The sequence below is a fragment of the Dipodomys merriami genome, unplaced genomic scaffold (genome assembly GCF_024711535.1).
Source record: "Dipodomys merriami isolate MVZ:Mamm:240054 unplaced genomic scaffold, mDipMer1.0.p SCAF_11, whole genome shotgun sequence".
NCBI classification, from domain to species: Eukaryota; Metazoa; Chordata; class Mammalia; order Rodentia; family Heteromyidae; genus Dipodomys; species Dipodomys merriami.
In genome coordinates this window covers 48,303,220-48,324,772 of record NW_027202382.1, presented here as the reverse complement: position 1 = coordinate 48,324,772, position 21,553 = coordinate 48,303,220, and the positions used below count along the sequence as shown (strand labels likewise).

The following is a 21,553-nucleotide window of genomic DNA, read 5'->3' as shown; positions in this document are numbered from 1 at the left end:
GAGGTGGTGCTCCTGTGAAGTAGAGCAGCAGTGTCAAGGTGACAAGCACATCCAGCTCCCCAATGGAGGCTACTCCTTGGGCGTGAAAAACTGGGGCTGTGGTGAAGCTGGGCTCCCTGTCAGCAAGTGAAGCGCTGTGCCGCTCAGCCAAGGGACCAGATCGATCAGAGTCTGAGCAAGGGCCTAGGGCTCTTATTGCAGAAAGCAATACCATTAATAGCCCTAGATATAAGAGTCCCCTAACTGGCCCTCCGGCGAGAAAGAGAATTTGCACCAGGGTGACAAACATCTCTCGCTCAGCTCTGAAGCTGGCTTCTCGGGGAGTGAGACCGGCAACCGAGGTGGCACACGGCTCGCTGTCAGTGCTCCTCGGTGGAGCTCCGTCATCACTGCCCTCCAGAGCCATAGATCTTCCTTCTCTGACAACCCACAGGAGCACAATTACAATTGCCACCAGCGAGAGCAGTACAACTGGCACTCCAATTAGTAAAAGCAGCTCAGCCAAGTGCAGAAGCATCTGCGGGTCTGCACTGAAGGTGGCTTGTTCGGGACCTGGAGCGGAGATGGACACTGGCTCCTCCCCAGCAACAGGTTCTGCTGCTCGCTGGGACCCCAGCACGGGAGCCAAGCTGTCCCGTGGCTCCATCTCCTCAGCAGACACTGCTGTTTCCTCCACATTGGGCATGGGGTAATGGGGCTCCAGCTGAGCTCCGGCCGCTGCTGCTCCCTGGGCGCTGAGCGCTGAAGTCAAGCTGGCAGGTGACTCTGCTTCTCCCCTGGCTGCTCTGGCCCCATCAGGACTCGGCCCCAGAGCTGACGTGGAAGCTGGCTCTTCCTCCACACAGGGGGCTTTGGCTCCCCCAGGACTGCAGGCCACATTCGAGGCCGCAGGGGCCTCCGCCTGGGAACCCCATGCTGCTCCTCCCCCTGGCCTGGCGGCCACTGTCTCTGATGGAGCCGAGGGGGGCTCTGAAGTGGGGGTGACAACAAGCACTGGGGCTACCACTGGAGCTGCAAGAGGAGACAAGACCTTCTCCATGCCTGCTTTGCTCGGGGTTTTCAAGAGTCCACCAGACCCTCCTCCCTGAGCTTTCCCAGCGTTGGAAACCACACACCCCACTGCTCAACCTCCCTCCTGAGCCCACGGTGGGCCTCAGGCTCCTCTGGCTGCTGGCCCATGGCGGGTTTGGGAGCCTCCTCCCAGGGCTGCCCTGCCCCTTCCACCCCTGCACGGGCTGTGTCTCAGGCCCAGGCTCCACACCCGTAGCTTCGTCCTGGCTGGGTGTCTCCATCTGCAGCTGCGCCAGGACATGGGAGACATGGCGCTCCATGTCAGAGTCCGGCATATGCAGCCTCAGGTGAGTCAGGAGGCGCTGGAGGCAGGGAAGCTGTGCGGGGGCCAGGAAGTCCTCCGGATGCAAGTCCAGCCAGGAGCCCAGGAGGCACGTGATGGCACTAGGGACACATGGGTGGGGAGCAGACTTGGACTCCAGGCCAGCATGGCCCCTGGTCTCCCTCTCGCCCCTGTGATGGTGGCAGTCCTTGCAGAGACCAGCACACCCAACACCAGCACCTTGGGGCTGTGGCACCAGTGGCAGGCTGGCCCAGGAAAGGCCTGAAGAGAAACTCAAGGGAGAGATCCACGACCAAATGCTGGGCCAGCAGCTCTGTCCTCCTCTGCACCTTGCAGCCCCTTCCTCCTCGCTCCCCTGGGCCTCTACAGATGGTCAGCAACACGGCTTGTTGTCCAGCCTATCATGCATAGGGTTTTACTGCACCTCTGTGCAGAGTCTGCTGCCTCATTCCCCATGGGCCCCACTGCGTGGTCTGTCTACATCCACACTGTTCTCCTTCTGTGTGTGGGTGCCACAGCATGGCCCTGCGCTTTGACACACACGCCTCACACCTGCTGAGGGCTGTGACCAAGCACAGATGCCCCTGGCCCTACTCTGGGGCTCATGGTGTGCTGGGAGAAGCCTGCATGGCTCGGGCTCTGTGGACGATGGATGGACATGGCGGTGGGAGTGGGGGGTCTCAGCCCTGAGCCTCACCCTCTACTCCTGCTCAAAACACCCCCCCAACCTGCTTTCTTCCTCCTGGCTCCAGAAGAAGCTCCACAGCTCAAGTTCTAGGGATAAGCACAAGAGCTGAGGGCTCCGGAGTTGGCCCAGCCGTCCCTCCTGCGCCCCAACACACACACACACATTTGTCACCACTGTGGGGCCACGCGCCCTCCAAGGAGACCAAAGCCCACTCACTGACAGAGCTGGTCCCGAGGGATGACATCCTCGCAGGAGTGGGCGAGGGTGTCCGTCTGTCCGGAGGGGCCCATGGGCGCTTCACAATTGCTGAACCTGGTGAGGATTTGAGCGTCACTGGCCAGCCCGGGGCAGCCGGCAGCTCCCCGCTCTTCTCTCTCCACTCTGCTCAGGGCCTGGAAATCAAACCTTCCCCTGGAGCTCCTTCCTATGTGCCACGATGCGCACAAGCCGCTGCTGCCTGATGGTCCTGGGAGCCCAGACGCCCTCCCTCTGCCCCGCCAGCCCTGCTCTGTCCACACCTAGGTTGGGTCCCTCCTCGCAGAGAGAATCGTTTCCCTCTGGCCAAGCAGACACACTGCTTTGTCTGCAGCCTCAGAGAAGCAGAGTCACAAAGCACGGCCCACAGTCCTGGACGGGACCCTGCATGGTGCCGGCCTGTGACCTCCCTGCATGATTCTCCACAACTGGCAAGCGCCAACCAACGAGTTTCTGTGAGCACCCACTTGCCAGCTCCATTTGCAAGGCTGTCACTGCAGGTGAGGGCTCCCATGCGGTTGGAGTTGGCGCTCACCTTGTGAACAGCAGGTCCAGGACCTGCGGGGTGTCCGCCACCTCCCTGTAGGTATTGAGGAAGGCGTGGATAAACATGGAGTCCTCCAGCAATTGGGCAGGCACCAAGCGCTCCACCTGCTCCTCCAGTGTGCCTGCCTGGAGGAACTCTGCCCCGCCGGCCTCGTCCGTGTCTGTGGACGGGTCAGGACCATGCTGGAGGAGAACCAAGGAGGGGCAGTTCAAGTGGCATCCAGACAACTACAAGTCACTCATGGCCACACACCCGACTCAAATACCCAGACACCACTGACCACACACACACACACACACACACACAGAGGCACGCACACACAGGCCCGCGCACACACAGAGGCACACCCCGCAGGGAGAGCGGGTGACGAGCAGGGAGATGGGAGGTTTCCTGCCCGCACTGCCCCTGTCACCTGCGAATTCCTCCGGCACAATCTGGAGAGGCGGCGGCAGAGGCCAGCGCGCGCCAAGCGTCGACCCAAGCGGCCCCAGCATCCTCTCCGCTCTTCGCTCAGGCCTAGGCATCCACCAGTACAACAAAAGCCAAACATTTTCTCAAGAGATAACGATCCACACAAGTTCTCCGTAGGGGCTCGTGTGGACTGTGGTTGCCTCGAGCCACCAGGGTTCTAAGTTCTCTGACCCATTGTCAGGGTGTGAGGTCATCTCTGCACGCCTGGCCCTTGAGCTCTTGCTTCACACCAAAGCTCTCCAGAGTGTGCTGTTGGTGCCTTGGCCTGGCCTACACCATGACCACCACTGGCCAGCATGACCCCGGCCCCGACCCCCAGCCCACTGTCCCCAGGTGGATAGACTTGGAGGCAGCAGAGCCCACTGTGGGGGAGACACATACACGTGGGGTCATAAGCACGCCCCTCCCCCTCCACATGTGCCCCTGGACATGACTGTCTCTCGGGGGCTCCCAGCCCCCACAGCCCCGCTCCCTGGGGATGCCCTCAGGAGCTGCTTCCTGCCAGGTCCTCGGCTGTTCAGGCTCTCGGTCCCTGTCTCACCTGGCACAGGAAGGGCCACACATCACTGAGGCACTCCCTCCCACAGGGGACGCTTGCCAGGGCAGCAGGGACAGGAACCTAATGCTACTCAAGCAATGCCTGGGGTCCCCCAGCGGGGTGTAGACAATGCCACCCAAACTCCTGGCCACGTGTTCCTCTGCTCCACAGTCAGATAGGACGGGCTGAGCCTCAGAGAACAGGCCCTGGGGACTCAGACCTGCCCAGGACTACTAGACCCCTGTGTCTAGCTCTGCCAGGAACACCTGATGGGCCATGGCAGCCTGGTTGACGACTGCACCTGTACCAGGCTGGTGACTTCCCAAGGAGCTCCAGAACAGGCAGCCAGCAGTCGGCAGCCTGTGGCTCACATCGGTCAGCTACTCAGAAAGCTGAGATCCAAGGATTGTGGCTCCAAGCCACCCCAGCCAGGATGGTCTTGAGACTCTCATCTCCAAAGACCTGCCAAAAGGCAGAATCAGAGTGTTGCTTCCAGTGCTGGAGCACTAGTCTGAAGCCAAAAAGCTCAGGGACGGGCCCAGGCCCTGATTTCCAGCCCTAGGAGCATTCAAAAGGAAGGACATGAGAAGGAAGCTGAGTGGGATCCGGCCTGCCAGCAGTCAGGGAGTTTCCAGATGGCTACAGAAAGGCTAGGTTCCCTGCACACTGGTTTTCTTAGCTTCTTCCCCAACTACGTGGTATTGTCTATATGGATGTGTGGTATTGTCCACGTGGATGCTTCTCACTCGTTGAGCCTGACCCCTGCAGAAGGAGCTGTGTGCTTCCCAACCATTTGCTCTTCTAGAAGAAGCTGCCAAGCATGTCTGTGTCAGGTGTGCTGGGAGGAGATGCGTCCACCCTTGGGTTGAAATCCCAGGCCTGGGCCTTCTCCATCCCAGGCGAAACGCATCGGCCATAGGGATCCATGTGGGTGGAATCCTGACAGGTGCTTCCAAGACCGTTGGAGGCCAACCTGTCCCCACTGGAAGTAGCAAGGAACACAGATCCTAGTTTCCAAAACTTTGCACTTAGCCATTTTGTCCTCTTATGACTGAGACTTGAGTGTGTTTTATGGGCCGAAGGATATTTCATTTTCTTTATGGTGATAGAGCTCCTATTATTTTTTTGGGGGGGGGTCCGGTCGTGGGGCCTGAACGCTGGGCCTGGCGCTGTCCCTCAGCTCTTCAGCTCAAGGCTAGCGCTCTACCACTTGAGCCACAGCGCCACTTCCGGCTTTTTTCTTTTTGCTTATGTGGTGCTGAGGAATAGAACCCAGGGCCTCAAGGCATGCAAGGCAAGTGCTCTACCACTGAGCCACCTTCCCAGCCCAGAGCTGCTATTATTTTTGCCCTGCACTCTCTTCCATGTGGCCATTGTTTTTCGCCTCTACTTCGATGTGTTTTTCATCCCTCAGAGGCCTGAGCCCTTGGTTCTAGAGGTTAGCTCTGGATTTGCCATGGTTCTGCCTTTAGTTATCATGATCTCTGGGCATGAATGAGATGCCTCTTTTCTTCAGAATCATCCATAATTGAATTCATTCTCCTCAGCACTGCAAGGCATTGCTAGGTTGCAGCTGATGCACTGTTTTGAAAGTCATGGAAATATATTTATAGCTAACCAGAAGCAGGAGAACGTGAAGAGCAAAGTCAGAGAATGAGTGCTGTGAGGCACTCTTCGGCTTTATGAGAGAATGATAGGTTACTGATTGCAGACAGACACACAGAGCAATAGGAGAGAACGGATTGCTACGAAGCCTGGTGGAGACATTTGTGACTCTTGCCAGCATCGTGCAGGGAAGCCAGCCACGATAAAATGAAATAAAAATAAGAAGTAAAATAAAACAGGAGGTGAAAGGCCTGAACACTCTGGATTACCAACATTTCTCATAGAAATTCGGCACAGAGAAATGGAACGCCAAAGCATGTTCATGCATCTGAGCCATTGTTTTACTGTTGTTCTGCTTTGTGGTTCAGGGTGGTCAGCTTAGGGTCCGGGGAACGGGGAGAAGGCGTAGAGTCTGGTCATGAGAGAAGCTCCGTGTCAGGGTTCAGGGGGGCAGGTGCCTCTGACAGGTGCATTTTCCTGCTGATTGGATGCCTTTCGGGAGGGCCCGCGTGGGAGGTCCTCCCTCTGCCACTTCTGATGTCACCCCGCTTCCTGATGTCACACAGCTACAGTCCTTCAGACTGGGTGCTGCAGAGTGAAGACCAGAGAAGTACAGTCGAGTCCCCCCACAAAGGCACACGGGCAAGTCCACCAAGGCAGGACAGCCTGTCCACAAGTGGGGCAGTACTGGACATCGTCTCTCTCTCTCTCTCTCTCTCTCTCACTCACTCGCTCGCTCGCTCGCTCTCTCTCACTCTCTCTTGCTCTTACTCTCATACACACACACACACACAAACACACACACACTTTGCAAAAAAACTCACAGCAGAACAGACACCTGCTCATGCATCAACTCCTAGAAGGTGTCACAAGGTGACCTTGTGACTAAGTGACCTTGGCAGAGGTGTCTCAGGTACAAGTCCTAAACTATAACTGATAAACTTCATTAAACACTAGCCAGGTACTAATGGGCTCACACCTGTAATCCCAGCTACTCAGGAGACAGATCTGAGGATCACAGTGTATGCCAGGAAAGTCCATGAGACTCTTACCTCCATTTTTCCAGTAAACTGAGAAAAGTGGGGGGTATGGCTCAGGTGGCAGAGTGCTAGACTTGAGTGAAAAAGCCAATTGAGACCTGGAGGATCTAATTAATTCAATACCTCTAGCCAGGTATGGGTGGCTCACACCTGTAAACCTAACTACACAGGAGGCTGAGATTTGAGGACCACAGTTTGAAGCCAACTCAGCAGGAAAGTTCCATGAGACTCTTATCTCCAATTAACCACAGACAGCTGACAGTGGAGCTGTGACTCAACTGGAACAACACTGGCCTGGAACACAAAAGCTCAGGAACAGTGTCCAGGCCCAGGGTTTAAGCCCCAGGATCCATGAAATAAAACAACAAAATGAAAGGAAACAAAAAATGCCATTCTGCTTGATGAAAGGTTTTACTGAGAATAAAAAGTCAAGCCCAATATGGAAATGTGAAACGCAGAATGATAAGGAACATGCAGAAATTATACAAAGAACTCTCCAAATCCAATGATAAAAAGCAAACCAATTAAAACTTGGGCAGAAGGTGGGTTGGAGGCATGGCTCCAGTGGTAGAGATCTTTCCTAGCAAGCATGAGGTGGTGGTTTAATCTCTAGTACCCCCCACAAAAGTCACACATGGTAAGTAATTATGAAAAATCATTCCACATCAATGTCACAAGAGAACCACAAGTTAAAACAAGATATTGCCAGGCACCAGTTGCTCACACCTGCAATCCTTGCTACTCAGAAGGCTGAGATCTGAGGACTGAAGTTCAAATCTTGCCTAGGAAGGAAAGTCCATGAGACTCTTTACCTCCAATTAACCACCAAAAAGCTGTAAGTAGAGCAGTGGCTCAGAAAGTAGAGTGCTAGCCTTGGGCACAAAAGCTCAGGGACAGCATCCAGGCTCTGAGTTCAGGCCCAGGGACGGGGGCAGCCGGCTATGGCTGGGCAGAGGCCATGGCCTCTCCAGGCCATCATTGACCCGAAGCCTCACCACGAAGCCTCCCCGCACAGCATGGAAGGAAGGACGTCCTCCAGCGTCTCCTCTGCTACCAGAACTCAGAGAGGAGCAGGAAAACAGCCTGAGGCTGAAGATGGCCCAGACCCAGGCTCTTCAGCCCCTGACTTAGTCCATCTTCTGTGGCTGCTACCACCTGCCTCGAGAGCCGAGGACACACAGTGGGGGCCGATGGCAAGGTCATCCATCCTAGAGGCCCCGACTTGCACCCGAGTAGAGGCCTGTTTCTGTAGCTAGTTGGTGCCTGGCCTGCCTGCTGGCCTTGGGAGGACAGGGGAGACAGAGGTAGGGAGATGGGGGAGGGGAGCTTCAGCAACTTCTAGTGTCAAAGGAAGGTTGGCACTAAGCCTTTTTTCTAAAAGCCTTCCAGTGCAGCACGGGCTGCATGCCCTTGGCATCGCTGACCACCGCGCTCCAGTCCCCCTAGCGGTTCCGGATTTCCTGGTGATTCTTGTGTACAGTGACAAACCGCAGCTTCTTCAGGACGGAGTGCCAGGGCAGCATGTGCAGGTCCCACAGGTACTCCGGGGACAGCACCTTGGTGGGCTTGCGGAGCAGCAGGTACTTGTTCAGGTGGCTCTCGTCATGCCACACAGCCTCGATGTTGTTGGCCCGGTCGACCGCCATGGCCTCATGACAGGCCTTGGTGAGCCGGTGCACTTCCGCTACTGACCCCCCAAAGAAGGCCCCCATGTAGTAGAAGTCCCCCTGGTCGTGGGGGATGTAGGCCTGGGACTGGGGCCGGCGTTCGTAGGTGAAGGCATCGCGCTTGCTCGTGTAGAAGCCGGGGTGCAGGGTGCCGAAGAGCGGGGTCAGGATCTCCACGCCCACGTGGTCCTGGAACTTCATGTCCACGTCGGCGCACACCAGATAATCCATCTCCTGCCGGGAGGGCTGCTCCAAGAACTGGCTGATCATCTGCATGCGGCGCATGGACACGTCCTGCCAGCGCGGGTAGCTGCGCACGGGCAGCACCGCCAGCCGCCGCCCTGGCCCGAGCCCCACCTGGGGCACGTCTGCGGGCCGGTCGGTGAACACGTAGTAGGTGACGCGGTAGCCCACCATGAAGTGCTGCTCCGCAGACTCCAGGAACAGCCTCAGGAAGGTGATGTACCTGCAAGGGAGGATGAGGGGTGGGGGAGGTGTGGCCGGGCCTGAGCCAGAACCCACCCGGGTCCAGCGGAACCCCACCCTCTCCTGCCAATCACCCTGCTCTGTCAGAGATGGGGACCACCAGCACCCCACAGTCCACAGCAGACCTGAGCCAGAGCCAGAGGCTTCCTGTGGCCCCACCGTTCTGCTGCCCATGTGGGCCTGAGCGAGGCGCCAACTCCCAAAGCTGTCTTTGTCACACCTCTGGACACTTGGGGCTCCACGACACCTGGCCATCATCCCTGGGGCTCCAGGACACCTGGCCCAGGTCCCTGGGTCTGCATACTGCCTCCCCTCCTGTGGACCTGTCCCTCAGCCCCCTCTTGGGGAAGGAAGAGTCTCTACACCCAGCCCTTCCTTCACAGCATGAAGTAACCTTCAGACAATGGCCTCAGTAAACCTTTGGTAGACCTAAGAGGGGCCTTGGATCCTCAGGAAGCGCAGGGAGCGGGTCTCCGAAGGGCAGGCAGGCCAAGCAGATGGGCACTTGAGGAAGAAGGGGCAGACCCACCAGCGTTTGCTCACACCCGGGCCTTAGAGCCAAGAGCAAGAGCTGTAGCTCAGGAAGGTTCCGCCTGCCTCATGGCCGGTCCCCCCTCGAGGCTGCCCAGAGCCTCGGCCCCTGCCCCGGGACAGGGCTCTCCACTTGCTGCCCACGCTCACCCTTCGTACCCACATGGCACGGGCTCCTCAGTGAATCCTTCTCAGGGCACCAAGCGCAGCCACCGAGGCTTCAGCCCCAGCTGACAGCGGTGGGGTGGCTGGCCGCCTTCCCGCGGGCTCAGCACCTGCTGGTGTCTGCTGGGCCCGTACCGGGTCCCAGGGAGACAGCGTGCCCATACGTGGCAGCAGGGCTTTTGTGCTGGGTGCTGCTCTAGTCCCCGGCAGTGGGACCAGAGTGCTCATGCTGCATCTGTGCCCTTCTGAGACCCTCCCGCCAGCCACCACCGCCTCAAGTCCCAGCTGGTGAGGTGTGACAGCCTCGGGCTGTCCTAGGGTCCTTCTGCACACTGCTGCTGCTGCTCTGTGGCGGGCACGAGCTTCCATCTCCACCCCAGGGCCCATTCCTGCACCCAGGCCTTTCTCCACAGCCTCCCACAGGGCAGCTGGGCCTGAGGCAGCTTGCTCACGAGCTCCCATCCAGCGGGTCCCACCAGCACCCCTGGGGTTGACCGATGGGCTGCCACCCGCAGAGGCCTGCAGTCGGGTGGTCTACAGACTGTCGCCTCAGCCCTGCCTGGCATCACAGTGTACAGCAGCGGCCCCCGGTTGGCCGGCACCATGCTCCTGCTGCTCCCAGAGGAAGCCAGGCTCCTCCCTCCTCTCCTGCTGCCTCCTCGAGCAGAGGGGGTGCAGCCTCCCCCGGCTGAGGGGGTAGAGGGAGGAGACGCGGCACCAGCTGTCAGGGGAACTGGCACTGGGCTCGACCAGCGGCTGAGCCACCGGGGCCCAGGAAGGTCACGGAGTGAAGGAACTTTCACAGCCACCCTTCCATCTCCCCCCACCCTCCACCACGGCCTGAACACAGGACAGATCTGGGTGTCCCCAGGCCTCTGCCCTCCATGCTGCGCCATCTCTTACTTTTTTGGGGAGGGGTCCGGTTGTGGGGCCTGAACTCTGGGCCTGGGCACTGTCCCTCAGCTCTTCAGCTCAAGGCTAGCGCTCTACCACTTGAGCCACAGCGCCACTTCCGGCTTTTTTCTTTTTGCTTATGTGGTGCTGGGGAATTGAACCCAGGGCCTCGGGCATGCAAGGCAAGCGCTCTACCACTGAGCCACCTTCCCAGCCCCCAACTCTTACTTTTTGACAGCAAACACAGATAACCCCACGGTGATGTTCTGAAGCCGGAACTGCTCATTCAAGATGTCAATGTTGAAGGTCCCCTCCCAGATGATGGGAGCCAGCCATGGCGTCAGGACAAGGACGTCTCTCCTACTGCACAGAGAAAGAGAGCCACACTCGGTGTGCAATATGTGCCCACCACCGTACCTGCCCGCTCCCCGGCTGCCTCCGTCCTCCCACAGGCAGACCTGGCCGTCACCTCGAGACCAACCAGAGGCAAATCAGACTCGAGGGGACCAGGCAGCAGCCAGCCCCGAATGCCAGCCCTGCTGCTGCAGAAGGAGCTGAGATCTGCTGGCAAGGCTTGCAGTGGTCCTCACCCCACCCAAGCACCCCTTAGGGAACCCGTGACTCTGCCTGGAACTCAAGTCAAAGAAACAGAAAAGATCCTCTGGGGTCCTCAGGTCAACCTCCAATACAAAAAGAAAAAAAATACTGGAAACAGAACATTGAGCACTAATCCAGGAAAATCTAGAGCATTTGTTTGTTGCTTTTTCCTGCCCTGTGGAGGATTCAGGCATGGTAGCCAAGCCACAAGCCAGCCCTAAGAAACTGCATGTGCATATCTTTGCCACAGACCCCTGCGCCCCTTGCAGTGTCAGTCCATTTACTCACGCGGGCGTCAGAGCCATCGGCTGGGGATACACCATCCTGAAAAGCAAAACACAGGTGTGCACAGGAGTCACTGGGGACCCTCATCCCATGGGGCTGTGGGGTGTGGGGAGCCGTCCTTCACCGGCTGCGTGGGCTACATCCCACATCACCCAGAGCCAGAGCTGGTGGAGGGGCTGAGGCATGAGGCTTCCAGTCTCTAATTTGTCTTTGCAATGTGGGAGAGGAACCCAACACCCAAGGAACTCAGGGCTGTTGGTCCCAGGCTGCAGGCTGGGAGGGGCCTAGTGGCTCCTGTAACTCTATGGGGGAGGGGCTGAGCAGCAATCTCTGCCCCAGGGAACCATCAGATGCCCACACCAGCTCTCCTGGGCCTCAGACTGGCCTGTGGCAGTTTCTGTGGCACCCAGAGCCCAAGCTCCCCGTCTCAGGGTGTCAGAGCCCAGCCTCAAAGGTGGCAGGAAACCCTGTCCATGCCAGGCCTGGGACACTGGGAGCAGCGGACCCCACAGATGAGGAGCCCACAGGGAAGAGCCTGCAGCAGCCATCATTATCTTCCCGTGATGGCTCTGGGAGTAGGAGTCAGCATGGAAAGGGCAGGGAAGCACAGTGCAGGCTGCAGCAGGGATGAACCCTGATGACACAGGTGACAAAATCACACCACTCACAAAAGGGCAAAACCTGCTGGTGCAGTGGCTCATGCCTGAAATCACAGCTACTCAGGAGGCTGAGATCTGAGGATCGCAGTTCAAACACAGCCTGGGCAGGACAGTCTATGAGAAGTTTATCTCTAGTTATCTCTAGTTTATCTCTCAAAAGCCAGAAGTGGAGCTGTAGTTCAAGAGGTAGTGAGCTAGCCTTGAGTGAAAAAGCTAAGGGACAGTACTTAATCCCCAAGTTCAAACATCAGTACTGCCACATGCACATACCCAAAGACACAGATGGAGACAGACAGACAAACAGACAGACAGACAGACAGACAGACAGACAGACAGACACACACACACACACACACACACACACACACACACACACACACACACACACACACACACACACACAAAGTTTAAGTCCTAGTTACACCAGCCTGGGAGCGTCCTTCTTTAAGTCAGGTGAACACAAAGGCACAATGCCTATGTGCATCTGATCGGATAAACTAATGTTTATCAAAATGAACTCCAGGAAATGGAAACAAGAGGTTTAGTTCTTCATTGCTGGTTTTGTTTTCTTTTTGTCTTGTTTATTCATTTATCTGTCTTTGGAAGGGTAAAGGGGGCATAGAAATGGAGGGACAAAGGTGAACAAATGCAGCAGTGGTACGCACTGGGCACTGTGTTGAAAATGAACTCTACAACTTATAGGTGGGGTCGGGAGGGAAAATCAGGGAGACAGAGAGGGAAGGGGTGACATTGTCCAAAGAAAAATGTACTCATTACCTGACTTATGTAACTGTAATGCCTCTCTATATTATCTTTATAATAACTATTTTTAAATATTTAAAAATTTTTTTGTTTCATTTTGTTTGGCAAGGGAAGTCCCACTGCCCAGATCAGGCCCAGGCAGGGGTGCCCAGCCCCCTCCCCACTCACACACCAGGGCCAGAGGCACCACGAGAGGACACACCAGGTCCAGAGGCACCAGGAGAGGACACTACCTGGACAAGGCTCTGCTCTGCTCGTGCTCCCCCTCCACAGCAGCCACTCTAAAGGAGGACACAGGGGTCAGGTCTGTGCCAAGAGCAGAGTATCAGGCACAAGTGCATGGGACTAGCTGGGCCTGGGGGAAGGCCACCCCTCCCACGCCGAGGCCAGTCAACCCCAAATCCCAGGGAGGGCCAGGGATCAAGAACCTGACTGCTGGGCCCTGGACAGGAGCATCTGCCTGTTATCCCAGCCACCCAAGAGAGGGAGGTGGGAAGCTGGAGGCCAGCCCAGGCACGAAGCTCCTGTGGCAATTCCCCAAATCAAACCAAGTTCTGCAGCCACACAGGACATGGGGCTAAGCTGGAGGAGACCCAATCAATCCGGCCCACATTTGATGAGGCAGCAGTGCCACACGGGCCGCAGGCACGGGGCAGCCTCGGGACTCCCTGCTGTGAGGTCAGCGGAGGCCCAGCCCCAGCCCAGCGCTGAAGGCTGCTCACCTGTCCTGGCTGGTCCCCCACTGAACTCTTCCTCTTAGCTGATGCGCACCTAGCGACTGATCACCTGGACATTAATTTTATTGAGGAATTTTGCTCTGTTTTGGGTGTTGCTGTCTTGGGTTTCTTGTTTCTGTTTTTCTCTTTTGGTTGTCTTTCTTCTCTTCTCCCTTCTTGATCATTGGTGGCAGCTTGTTTTTAATTTCTGCATGCCTATATACCTACTCAGCTCGCCTCACTTCCCCTGGCGGCCTGAACTCAGCACAACATCCACTCAATCCTGTTCTACTCACTCACTCCACGTCCCACACCCCTCTCCCAAAAAGCTGGGCTCCGATCCCTTCCCACCCCAGCAACCAAGCAGCTAGTGTAATTCCAACAGTACCGTCCCCTCTGACTCCTCCTACGGCTGCACAGTTAAAGGCAGTCTTCCTCGAGCACAAAAACCCACATCAGACCCTATATCCATCTAAAGAGAGCAGAGCAGGGGCGATGACTGGTCACCACCTGAACTTTCCACGCCCCAGGCCCTGGGACGCTCCTGCAGCAGCCTATGAAGCCAAGCACCCCCACCCATCCCAGACAGCAACTTGGACATCTGCCAACCCAGAGCCACCCGCCAATCCATACACCACTGCCCAGTCAACTCCCCCTGGGAGGGGCTGGGACTAACAAGGAGGAAGAGAGAGGCTGAATTCAGCTGGAGCAGATGGCTTACAACTATGAACACAGAGCAAAGAAACCTTTTCGGGGGCGGGGTAGGTAGAGGAGTGAGAATGATTGGAATACACTTAAACATGTGGAGATATAAAAATAATTATAGCCCTATTGTATAACCACTGTAAGCTAGTAATAAAAAAAGAGCACAGTACCAGTGGTAGAGTGGCTCAGTGATAGAGTGCTTGCCTTGCATGCATGAGGCCCAGGGATCGATTCCTCAGCCCCACATAAAAAGCAGAAAAAGCCAAAAGTGGCGCTGTGGCTCAAGTGGTAGAGCTTTAGCCTTGAGCTGAAGAGCTGAGGGACAGTGCCCAGTCCCAGAGTTCAAGCCCCATGACTGACAAAAAAAAAAAGCACAGTAGCACACATCACTGGCCCCCTACTTGGGTGATGGCGATATGAGGATTATAGAGGAAAAGCTGGAGATGCTATATAAATATATAAAAAGGAAGGAAGGAAGGAAGGGAGGGAGGGAGGGAGGGAGGGAGGGAGGAAGGAATTGGGCCTGCATTACAAAACTACCAGCCACAAAGACTGCGTGAGCGGAGTGGTGAGTGGGGTAGAGCACTGACCGAGGAAGAAGCAGCCAGAACACAAAACAAAAAGGAGACAAGACATCCAGGCAGAGGGCAGGGAGCAAACAAGAGCTGGAGCCTGGCCTGCCTGGAGCTGCGGGGGACACACGGCCGGCAGCAGTGGGCTGTGGAGGTCCAGCAGGAGGGGTCAGGCCACAGGAGCTCCTAACCTGTGCCAGGAGGAGCAGCTCCTGTGGCGGGAGGGGCCAGGCAGATGGAGGGACAGACAAGCTTTGGTACCACAGGGCTGAGAAGGCAAAGAGAAGCCCACGGATGTGGAGACACAGAAAGGCAGATGAGGACCTGGGGACCACCTGGTACAGGGGTGAGGCAGGAGGGTGGAAGGCTAAGCCATGCTCTCAACAGGCTCCTCAGGTGGAGGGCACAGAGAGCCAGGGGAGCCCAGGGTCGGGGCTGGAGGTCAGATGGGAGCTGAGGACAAAGGGGGACAGGCAGACGACGCTTTAGGGCAACTGAGGTGACAAAGGCTGCCGGATGGGACACACAGGTCAGGCTCCCAGCACAGACCACGCAGGCCCCTCCTCCATCCCTCAGCCTCACTTACCTGGAATCAGCTCCCAGGCCTCCCAGCGCCTGTCTGCTGGGGGTCAAGAACCCATAGCTAAGAGAAGGAAGTGGGCAGAGACAGCTGCTCAGGATGCAGGCCTGCAGGGATCCCCTGCATGGCCCCACCCTCTGCCCAGACTGGCCTTCCTCCCCTTCCCCAGGCCAACCACCCAGCCCAGAGCCCCTCCACCAAGTGGAAGGAAAATGGGCATCACTGTGAGGGCCAAGGGCACAGGCCAGGACAGGCTGGACACACCATCTAGCCCAGCTGAGGGTGGCAGCACCCTCATCCTGCTGGGATTGTGGTGTGGAAGGCAGCCCAGGGCCCCACCTGGGTCCGGCAGGCCACTCCCAAGCCCAGCCTCTTACCTGAAGAAGACCAGAGCGAGAGTCATCAGGAGAAGGGTTCCGGGGTGAAGCAAGTAGTGCTTCAGTTTTCCTGAAATACAGAGTGGGAAGCTCAGCTGCTCCCCCACCTTCCCTCACCTCCTCCCAGCATCTCTTTCCTTTGACTTTCTGTGAGGAACCTGCGCATGCTGGGCCAGCGCTGGTCACTGAGCTTCGAAAGTCAGGAGTTTTCATGGTTAAGAATTGGAATATTGGGGTTTGAGGTGGGGATCAGTTAGGATAGTGTTAGGGAAGGAGCAAAAGCTTCAGGTACTGAGTTCAAGTCCCAGCCTAAGAAAAAGAAAGGAAGGAAGGGAAGGAGGAAGGAAGGAGAAAGGAAGGAAGGAAGGAAGGAAGGAAGGAAGGAAGGAAGGAAGGAAGGAGAGAGCGAGAAAGAGAGAGAGGGAGGGAGGGAAGGAGGGAGGGAAGGAGGGAGGGAGGGAGAGAAAGAGTTCAAATACCCCTAACAGGCCTTCTCAGAAATGCTTACTGAACACTACACACACCGCCACCTGTGATTGGCTCAGGCCCCAAAATCAGTCCTTTCATCTCCCTGTACTACTGGTCTACCTTTACCTTACTGTTTCCTACTCCTCCAGCCATGAAACAAATAACTCCTACTAGCTTCTGGGAAACCTAGGAACCGGGCAGGGAACACCTGACCTCTCATTTGTGTATTTGGCCTGCACTAAGGTTGGAACCCAGGCCACATTCCTGCTCCCTGGCTTGCTCAGCGAGCACTGGAGCACTTGGGCCACACCCTCAGCCCTTATTTTTGCTGATTATTTAGGAGATGGCGTCTCATGGACTGATCTGCTGTGGGGAGCTCCAAACTGTGATCCTCAGATCTCAGCCTCCGGAGGAGCTAGGATTGCAGGTGTGAGCCACTGGTGCCTGGTTGCCACATACCTTGAATGTAATTTTTCCCCTCATGTATGTAGTTGGGACATGGTTTGGCTGTAGGAAAATCTAAGTGAAAACAACTTCTTAGTTTTCAAGTAACTTTCAAATTTTTAAGCTTTCTTTTTGGTTTTGTTTTTTTCCCAGTCGTGGGGCCAGAACTCTGGGCCTGGGCGCTGTCCCTCAGCTCTCCAGCTGAACGCTAGAGCTCTACTACCTGAGCCACAGCGCCACTTCCGGCTTTTACTGCTTATGTGGTGCTGAGGAATCAAACCCAGGGCCTCATCCATGCAAGGCAAACACTCTACCACTGAGCCACCTTCCCAGGCCCATTTTTTTAACTTTTAAAACTAAGTTCTTTTTTTACTTTATTGTTAATTTAGAAGGGTTATATATACAGAGAGGTTACATTGACTTGCGTCAGGTAATAAATCCATTTGCTTTGCCACAGAGTCATCTGTCCTTCATTCTCTCCTATTCCCTCCCTCCCGTCTGCACCCACAGTTGCACAGTTCACTTTCACTGATGACCAGTGCGCTCCACTGCTGCACTTTTTTACCCTTTTCCCTCTCATTCCCTGCCCTCCCCCCCACAGAAGTGCACGTGAGCACACCATGTATAAGGTAAACGATAAGGAATCAGCAGAAAAAGAAATCAATTTTTAAGTCCTTTTGTTTCCATATCTTTGGAGTTTGTTTCAGTGTGTCTATTATTTTATATACACATGAAGAGGTGCTTGGCTATTACACCTTTATGATTCTCTCCTAAAACTCTCCTCTTTTGGTGTCACTGTATGTGCATATCTAGAATCTGGTATACTTTGTCCTATCCCAGTGCATTTTCAATGTAACTTCTGCACATCAGGGAGAACCTGTGCAGTTGGTCTCTCTGATCTTGGCTTACCTCACTTAACATGATTTGTTCTAGTTCCATCCATTTCCCTGCAAATGTCATTATTTCTTTCGAATGGCTGTGTAAAATTCCATTGTGCACAGGTACCCCATTTTTTGGATCCACTCCTCTATTGTGGGGTATCTGGGCTGTTTCCATGGTTTGGCTATTGTGAATAGTGTGGCAGTGAGCATGGATGTGCAGGTGTCTTTATCATAGCCTGGCTCGTGATGGTCAGGGTAGATGCCCAGGAGTGGTATGGCTGGTCACAGGAAAGTTTCGTTTTTGAGGAACCTCCAGACTGCTTTCCAGAGTGGTTGTACTGGTTTACATTCCCACCAGCACGGCAGTAGAGATCCTTTTCCCCCACACCCCTGCCAGCATTTGCTGTTGTTCAACTTCAAAATGCATGATGACAACAGGGATCCACTTTTAGTTTTCTGCACATGGCTGTCCAGTCCTCCCAACACCCATTGTTGAAGAGGCTGTTTGTTCCCCTCCTTTGCCGACTCTCAAACAACTGTAGTTATGCGCTTTTGTTTTCTGTGTCTTCCAACCTGTTCCATTGACACTAAGGTCTATTTTGTGGCAATATTATGGCTCTCTAGCAAAGTCTGACATCTGGAAACAGCTGCCTAAACCAGGACTGCAGGGTCCACCTGTCTCTCCCCAGCCACCTCTGCCTGCTTCTCCTCTCCCAGCTGGTGCTCCTCCCTTGGCCCAGCCTCTCCTCTCTCCTGACCCCGCCCCTCCTCTCTCAGGCCCCGCCTCCCTTCTCCCCTGCCCCGCCTCTCCTCCCAGGCCTTGGCTCCACTGCACTCACCTGCCAGTGTCCACTACTGCGGAGCCACGGGCATGAGGCAAGCTTAGTAGAATTAGGCCTAGGAGTGAGTTATCGGTGTGGGTGGTATTTGAAGTGCTTAGATAAACTAAGTGAAACTATTAAGTCTAAGCTTGTTGCTATTGATATACAAACTCATCACAGGGTCATGGTTCAAATCCAGCTTAGTCAGGAAAGTCTGTGAGACCCATATCTCTAATTAACCACTAAACAGTCAGAAGTGGAGGTGTGGTAAAGTGGTAGAGGGCTAACCTTGAGCAAAAACGGGTAAGGAACAGGACTCAGGCCCCAAGTTCAAGCCCCAATACTGAGAAGAAGGAGAAGAAGGCGGGGAGCCAGCCAAAATGGATTACTGGCAATGTGGATCTGGTAGAAAAGCACCGACCTCCCAAGCAGTCTGTGTAAGAACAAAGCCCTGAGTTCAAGCCCCATAATAACAATAATAGTAACCAGCCAAAGTGGGGCTAGAAATATGAATCGAGCAGTACAACACCAACTAGGAAGCAAGCTATGCAAGAGCAAGCCCCAGGTCAAGCCCCAGACCTGTAACAAAAAGAGAACAAAAGAATACTCATGGATAGCTGCAAAGTATATGAAACATAGATTTCAACTTCACTAGTCATTAGGGGAAAGCATACTAAAATCACAAGGAGATGCCATACATGCATTGTATACGAATGAAAGGCTGAGCATGTGATCTGTCAGGGCCAAGGGGAGCAGCTACAGCTTTCAGAAGCCACTGGAGAACAGAGGACCCTACAAGCACTTTGGAAATTAACTTGGGCTTCCTGCCCCTTGAGGAAGGAAATGGGTGTGTCCACAGAAAGACAGTCTACATTTGCCTCCCGCAGCTCCACCTGCCAAAGGTCTAACCTAGAAGCTAAGGCCAGGCTAGGTGTGACCATACACTGGGGCAGTGTGAGGAATGAGCTATGGGTGAACTCAACCCACTGAAAGAGTCTCAAATTTAATTATTCTGGGTGGAAAAGAAGGAATTCAGCGTCTAATTCCTTTTATATAAAACTCTAGACAAGCCAGGTTCTGGTGACTCACGCCTTTAATCCTAGCTATTTAAAAAATAGAGCTCTGAAGACTAAGGTTTGAAGCCAGCCAGGGTAGGGAACTCTGTGAGACTCTTATCTCCAAGTAATCACCAAAAAGCTGGAGGTGGAGCTGTGGCTCAAGTGATAGAGCAAAAACTCTCAGGAACAGCTGGGGGGCTGGTGGCTCACTCCTGTAATCCTAGCTACTCCAGAGACTGAGATCTGAGGACCATGGTTCAAAGCCAGCCCAGGCAGGAAAGTCCGAGAGACTTTTATCTCCAATAAACCACCAGAAAAACCAGAAGTGATGCTGTGGTTCAAGTGGTACAGCGCTCGCACTGAGCTGAAGAGCTCTGGGTCAGTGCCCAGGCCCGGAGTTCAAGCCCAACAACTGACCAAAAAAAAAAAAAAACTCAGGAACAGCACCCAAGCCTGGAGTTCAAGCCCCAGGATTGGCCCAAAAAAATAAAGCTAGAAGTGGTAGAGCTCTAACCTTGATAATAAAGCTAAGTGAAAAAGTGAGGCCGGGAGTTCAAGCACCAGCACCCTCCACCACACACAGGTCAAACGCTCAAAACACGGGGATCCAGGAAATGGGACAAATGTGAACAGATTCATCCCGGCCTGTCTGGTGACAGGAGGCCCCAGGCCAGCCTGGCCAGGCCAGTCTACCTGCTGCCCATCAAGGAGAGGTTCAGGCAGGTGTGAGAAGCGGCCATTATTCCCACTTCCTCCCCCAGGAGGATGAGCTGCTAGCTGCTCACTAAAAGACAGGTGTCTGCAGCCTGTCGGGTCTGCAGCAGCCTCCCTGGGGAGGGAGCTGCTTCCTCTCGCGACCCTCCCGGAAGGCCCTGAGAGGCCAAGACAAAGGAGTCAATGGATGAGGACGCCTCTGGAAGTACTTCCCTGCCACCTGGGGAGGGATCTGGATCTTTCTCCCTGATCTTCCAAGCAGGGGAGACACCCAGGGCCAGGGTTCAACTCTGAAGTATCTGCGATCCCCACAGAGGCCGACCCACGCTGAAGAACACCCACGGCAGAAGGAAGGTAGCACACCCTGCCTTCCTCCCGAGGCTCCATGGAGCCCACCTGGCTGCCAGGCCCTGGCAGAGGAGAGAGGGTGAGGAGGCGGGGCTGCTGCTCCCCACCAAGAGCTTTTAGGAGATCCACACTGACTGGGCCCGGCCATCGCCACTTGCTAGTGGGCGTGCCACCTGCCTCTGTTCTCAGAGCTGCTCCCCTGCTCTGACTCCCACAGCCTAATGTCCCTTGTGCCCAGACACCAAGTCCCCGAGAGCCCAGGTGTCTTGTTCCCAGCCCAGCGGGGGCCTCAGGTGGCAGGGAGGCTGGGGGGCAGGGCCCTACAGAGGCCCCCGGCTCCCAGACCACCTGGGCAGGGAGAGACACTGGCAGCACAGGCCTGATCCACAAGGCCTGGCTGGGCGGCGGCCCCCCACTTGCCTCAGCTCCTTCCTCCTGTCTCACCTTCTGACCTGTGGCCTAGAAGGATTGTCACCCACCAGCCACCGGGGTTTCTCCTCTCCTTCCCGCTTTCTCCCCACAGCTCCCCACAATTCATCTCTCTCCTGACAGATCTGAGAGTTCACATCTCCTCCGGTCCTCTGGCACCTGAGCAGGTGGAGACCACAACCGACAGAGGGGACAGACGGGTCACTAGCACCCACAGGAGCCAGGAACGGGCAGAAAGCTGCAAAGGCCAGGCAAAGGCCTGGCACTACAGTCTCCACTGAGGTCCAGCTCCTGTCCTAACACCACCATTGTGTCCCCACTACACACGCCGGCGCGCACACACACACACACACACACACACACACACACACACACACACACACACACACACACACACACACACACACACACACACACACACACACACACACACACACACACACACACCAGATCCACAAACCCTCAGGGCTCCTGCCAACCCTGCTGCCTAACCGACCATCTCTGAACCTCTAGCTCAAAGCTACGAAGCCCCCAAGCGCATGGTGAGTCTCCTTTGTCCCTCCAGCTCACCTCTGGGATCCATGGCTCCCTGGTACCTGTTGAGAGGCAGGAGCTCAGTGTTAGACCTCAGTCACAAAGCCAGACCCACTGCAGAGCCTGGCCCAGCCCCCTGTCCCTTCTGGGTGGGGAGGCGCTCTGGCAGGCTTCTGATTTGCCCAGGTCTGCCTACCACAACCAGCCTCCTCAGTCCAGCGACCCCACCAGAGATGGCCAGTGCCTTAGCCACACCTCAGACCCAGCAGGCCCTGGATGCTTCCTGCTTCTGTCAGTCAGCCTTCCCTCCTGAGAGGCCCCAGCATGCTCACGGGCCCAGCCCCACTCAGCTCTCCAGCACA

The 21,553-nt window shown here is 55.6% G+C and overlaps 1 protein-coding gene across 3 annotated transcripts; it reads right to left on the bottom strand.

Annotated features, from left to right (window-relative positions):
- Positions 1-6,919: 6,919 nt before the first annotated feature.
- On the bottom strand, positions 6,920-21,325 carry LOC138816748 (histo-blood group ABO system transferase 2-like). Of its 3 annotated transcripts, XM_070006815.1 has the most exons (7): positions 21,228-21,325; positions 15,495-15,564; positions 15,124-15,180; positions 12,778-12,825; positions 11,127-11,162; positions 10,470-10,604; positions 6,920-8,631 (listed from the first exon to the last, which is right to left on the bottom strand). In XM_070006815.1, exons 1-7 carry the CDS (start codon positions 21,238-21,240, stop codon positions 7,941-7,943), a joined length of 1,050 nt encoding a protein of 349 aa, XP_069862916.1. In that variant the 5' UTR covers positions 21,241-21,325; the 3' UTR covers positions 6,920-7,940. The 3 variants fall into 3 exon arrangements, with proteins under 3 accessions (XP_069862916.1, XP_069862923.1, XP_069862930.1); XM_070006822.1 differs by lacking the exon at positions 12,778-12,825 and having other exon boundaries at positions 21,228-21,324; XM_070006829.1 differs by lacking the exons at positions 12,778-12,825; positions 15,124-15,180 and having other exon boundaries at positions 21,228-21,324.
- Positions 21,326-21,553: the final 228 nt, after the last annotated feature.

Excerpts from the sequence above, each read along its gene's own strand:
- LOC138816748 (XM_070006815.1), bottom strand. Across the intron at positions 15,181-15,494 it reads CTCGCTCTGGTCTTCTTCAG|CTATGGGTTCTTGACCCCCA; the intron begins GTAAGAGGCTGG and ends TCCTTCTCTTAG. Across the intron at positions 8,632-10,469 it reads TCTGTGTTTGCTGTCAAAAA|GTACATCACCTTCCTGAGGC; the intron begins GTAAGAGTTGGG and ends CCTCCCTTGCAG.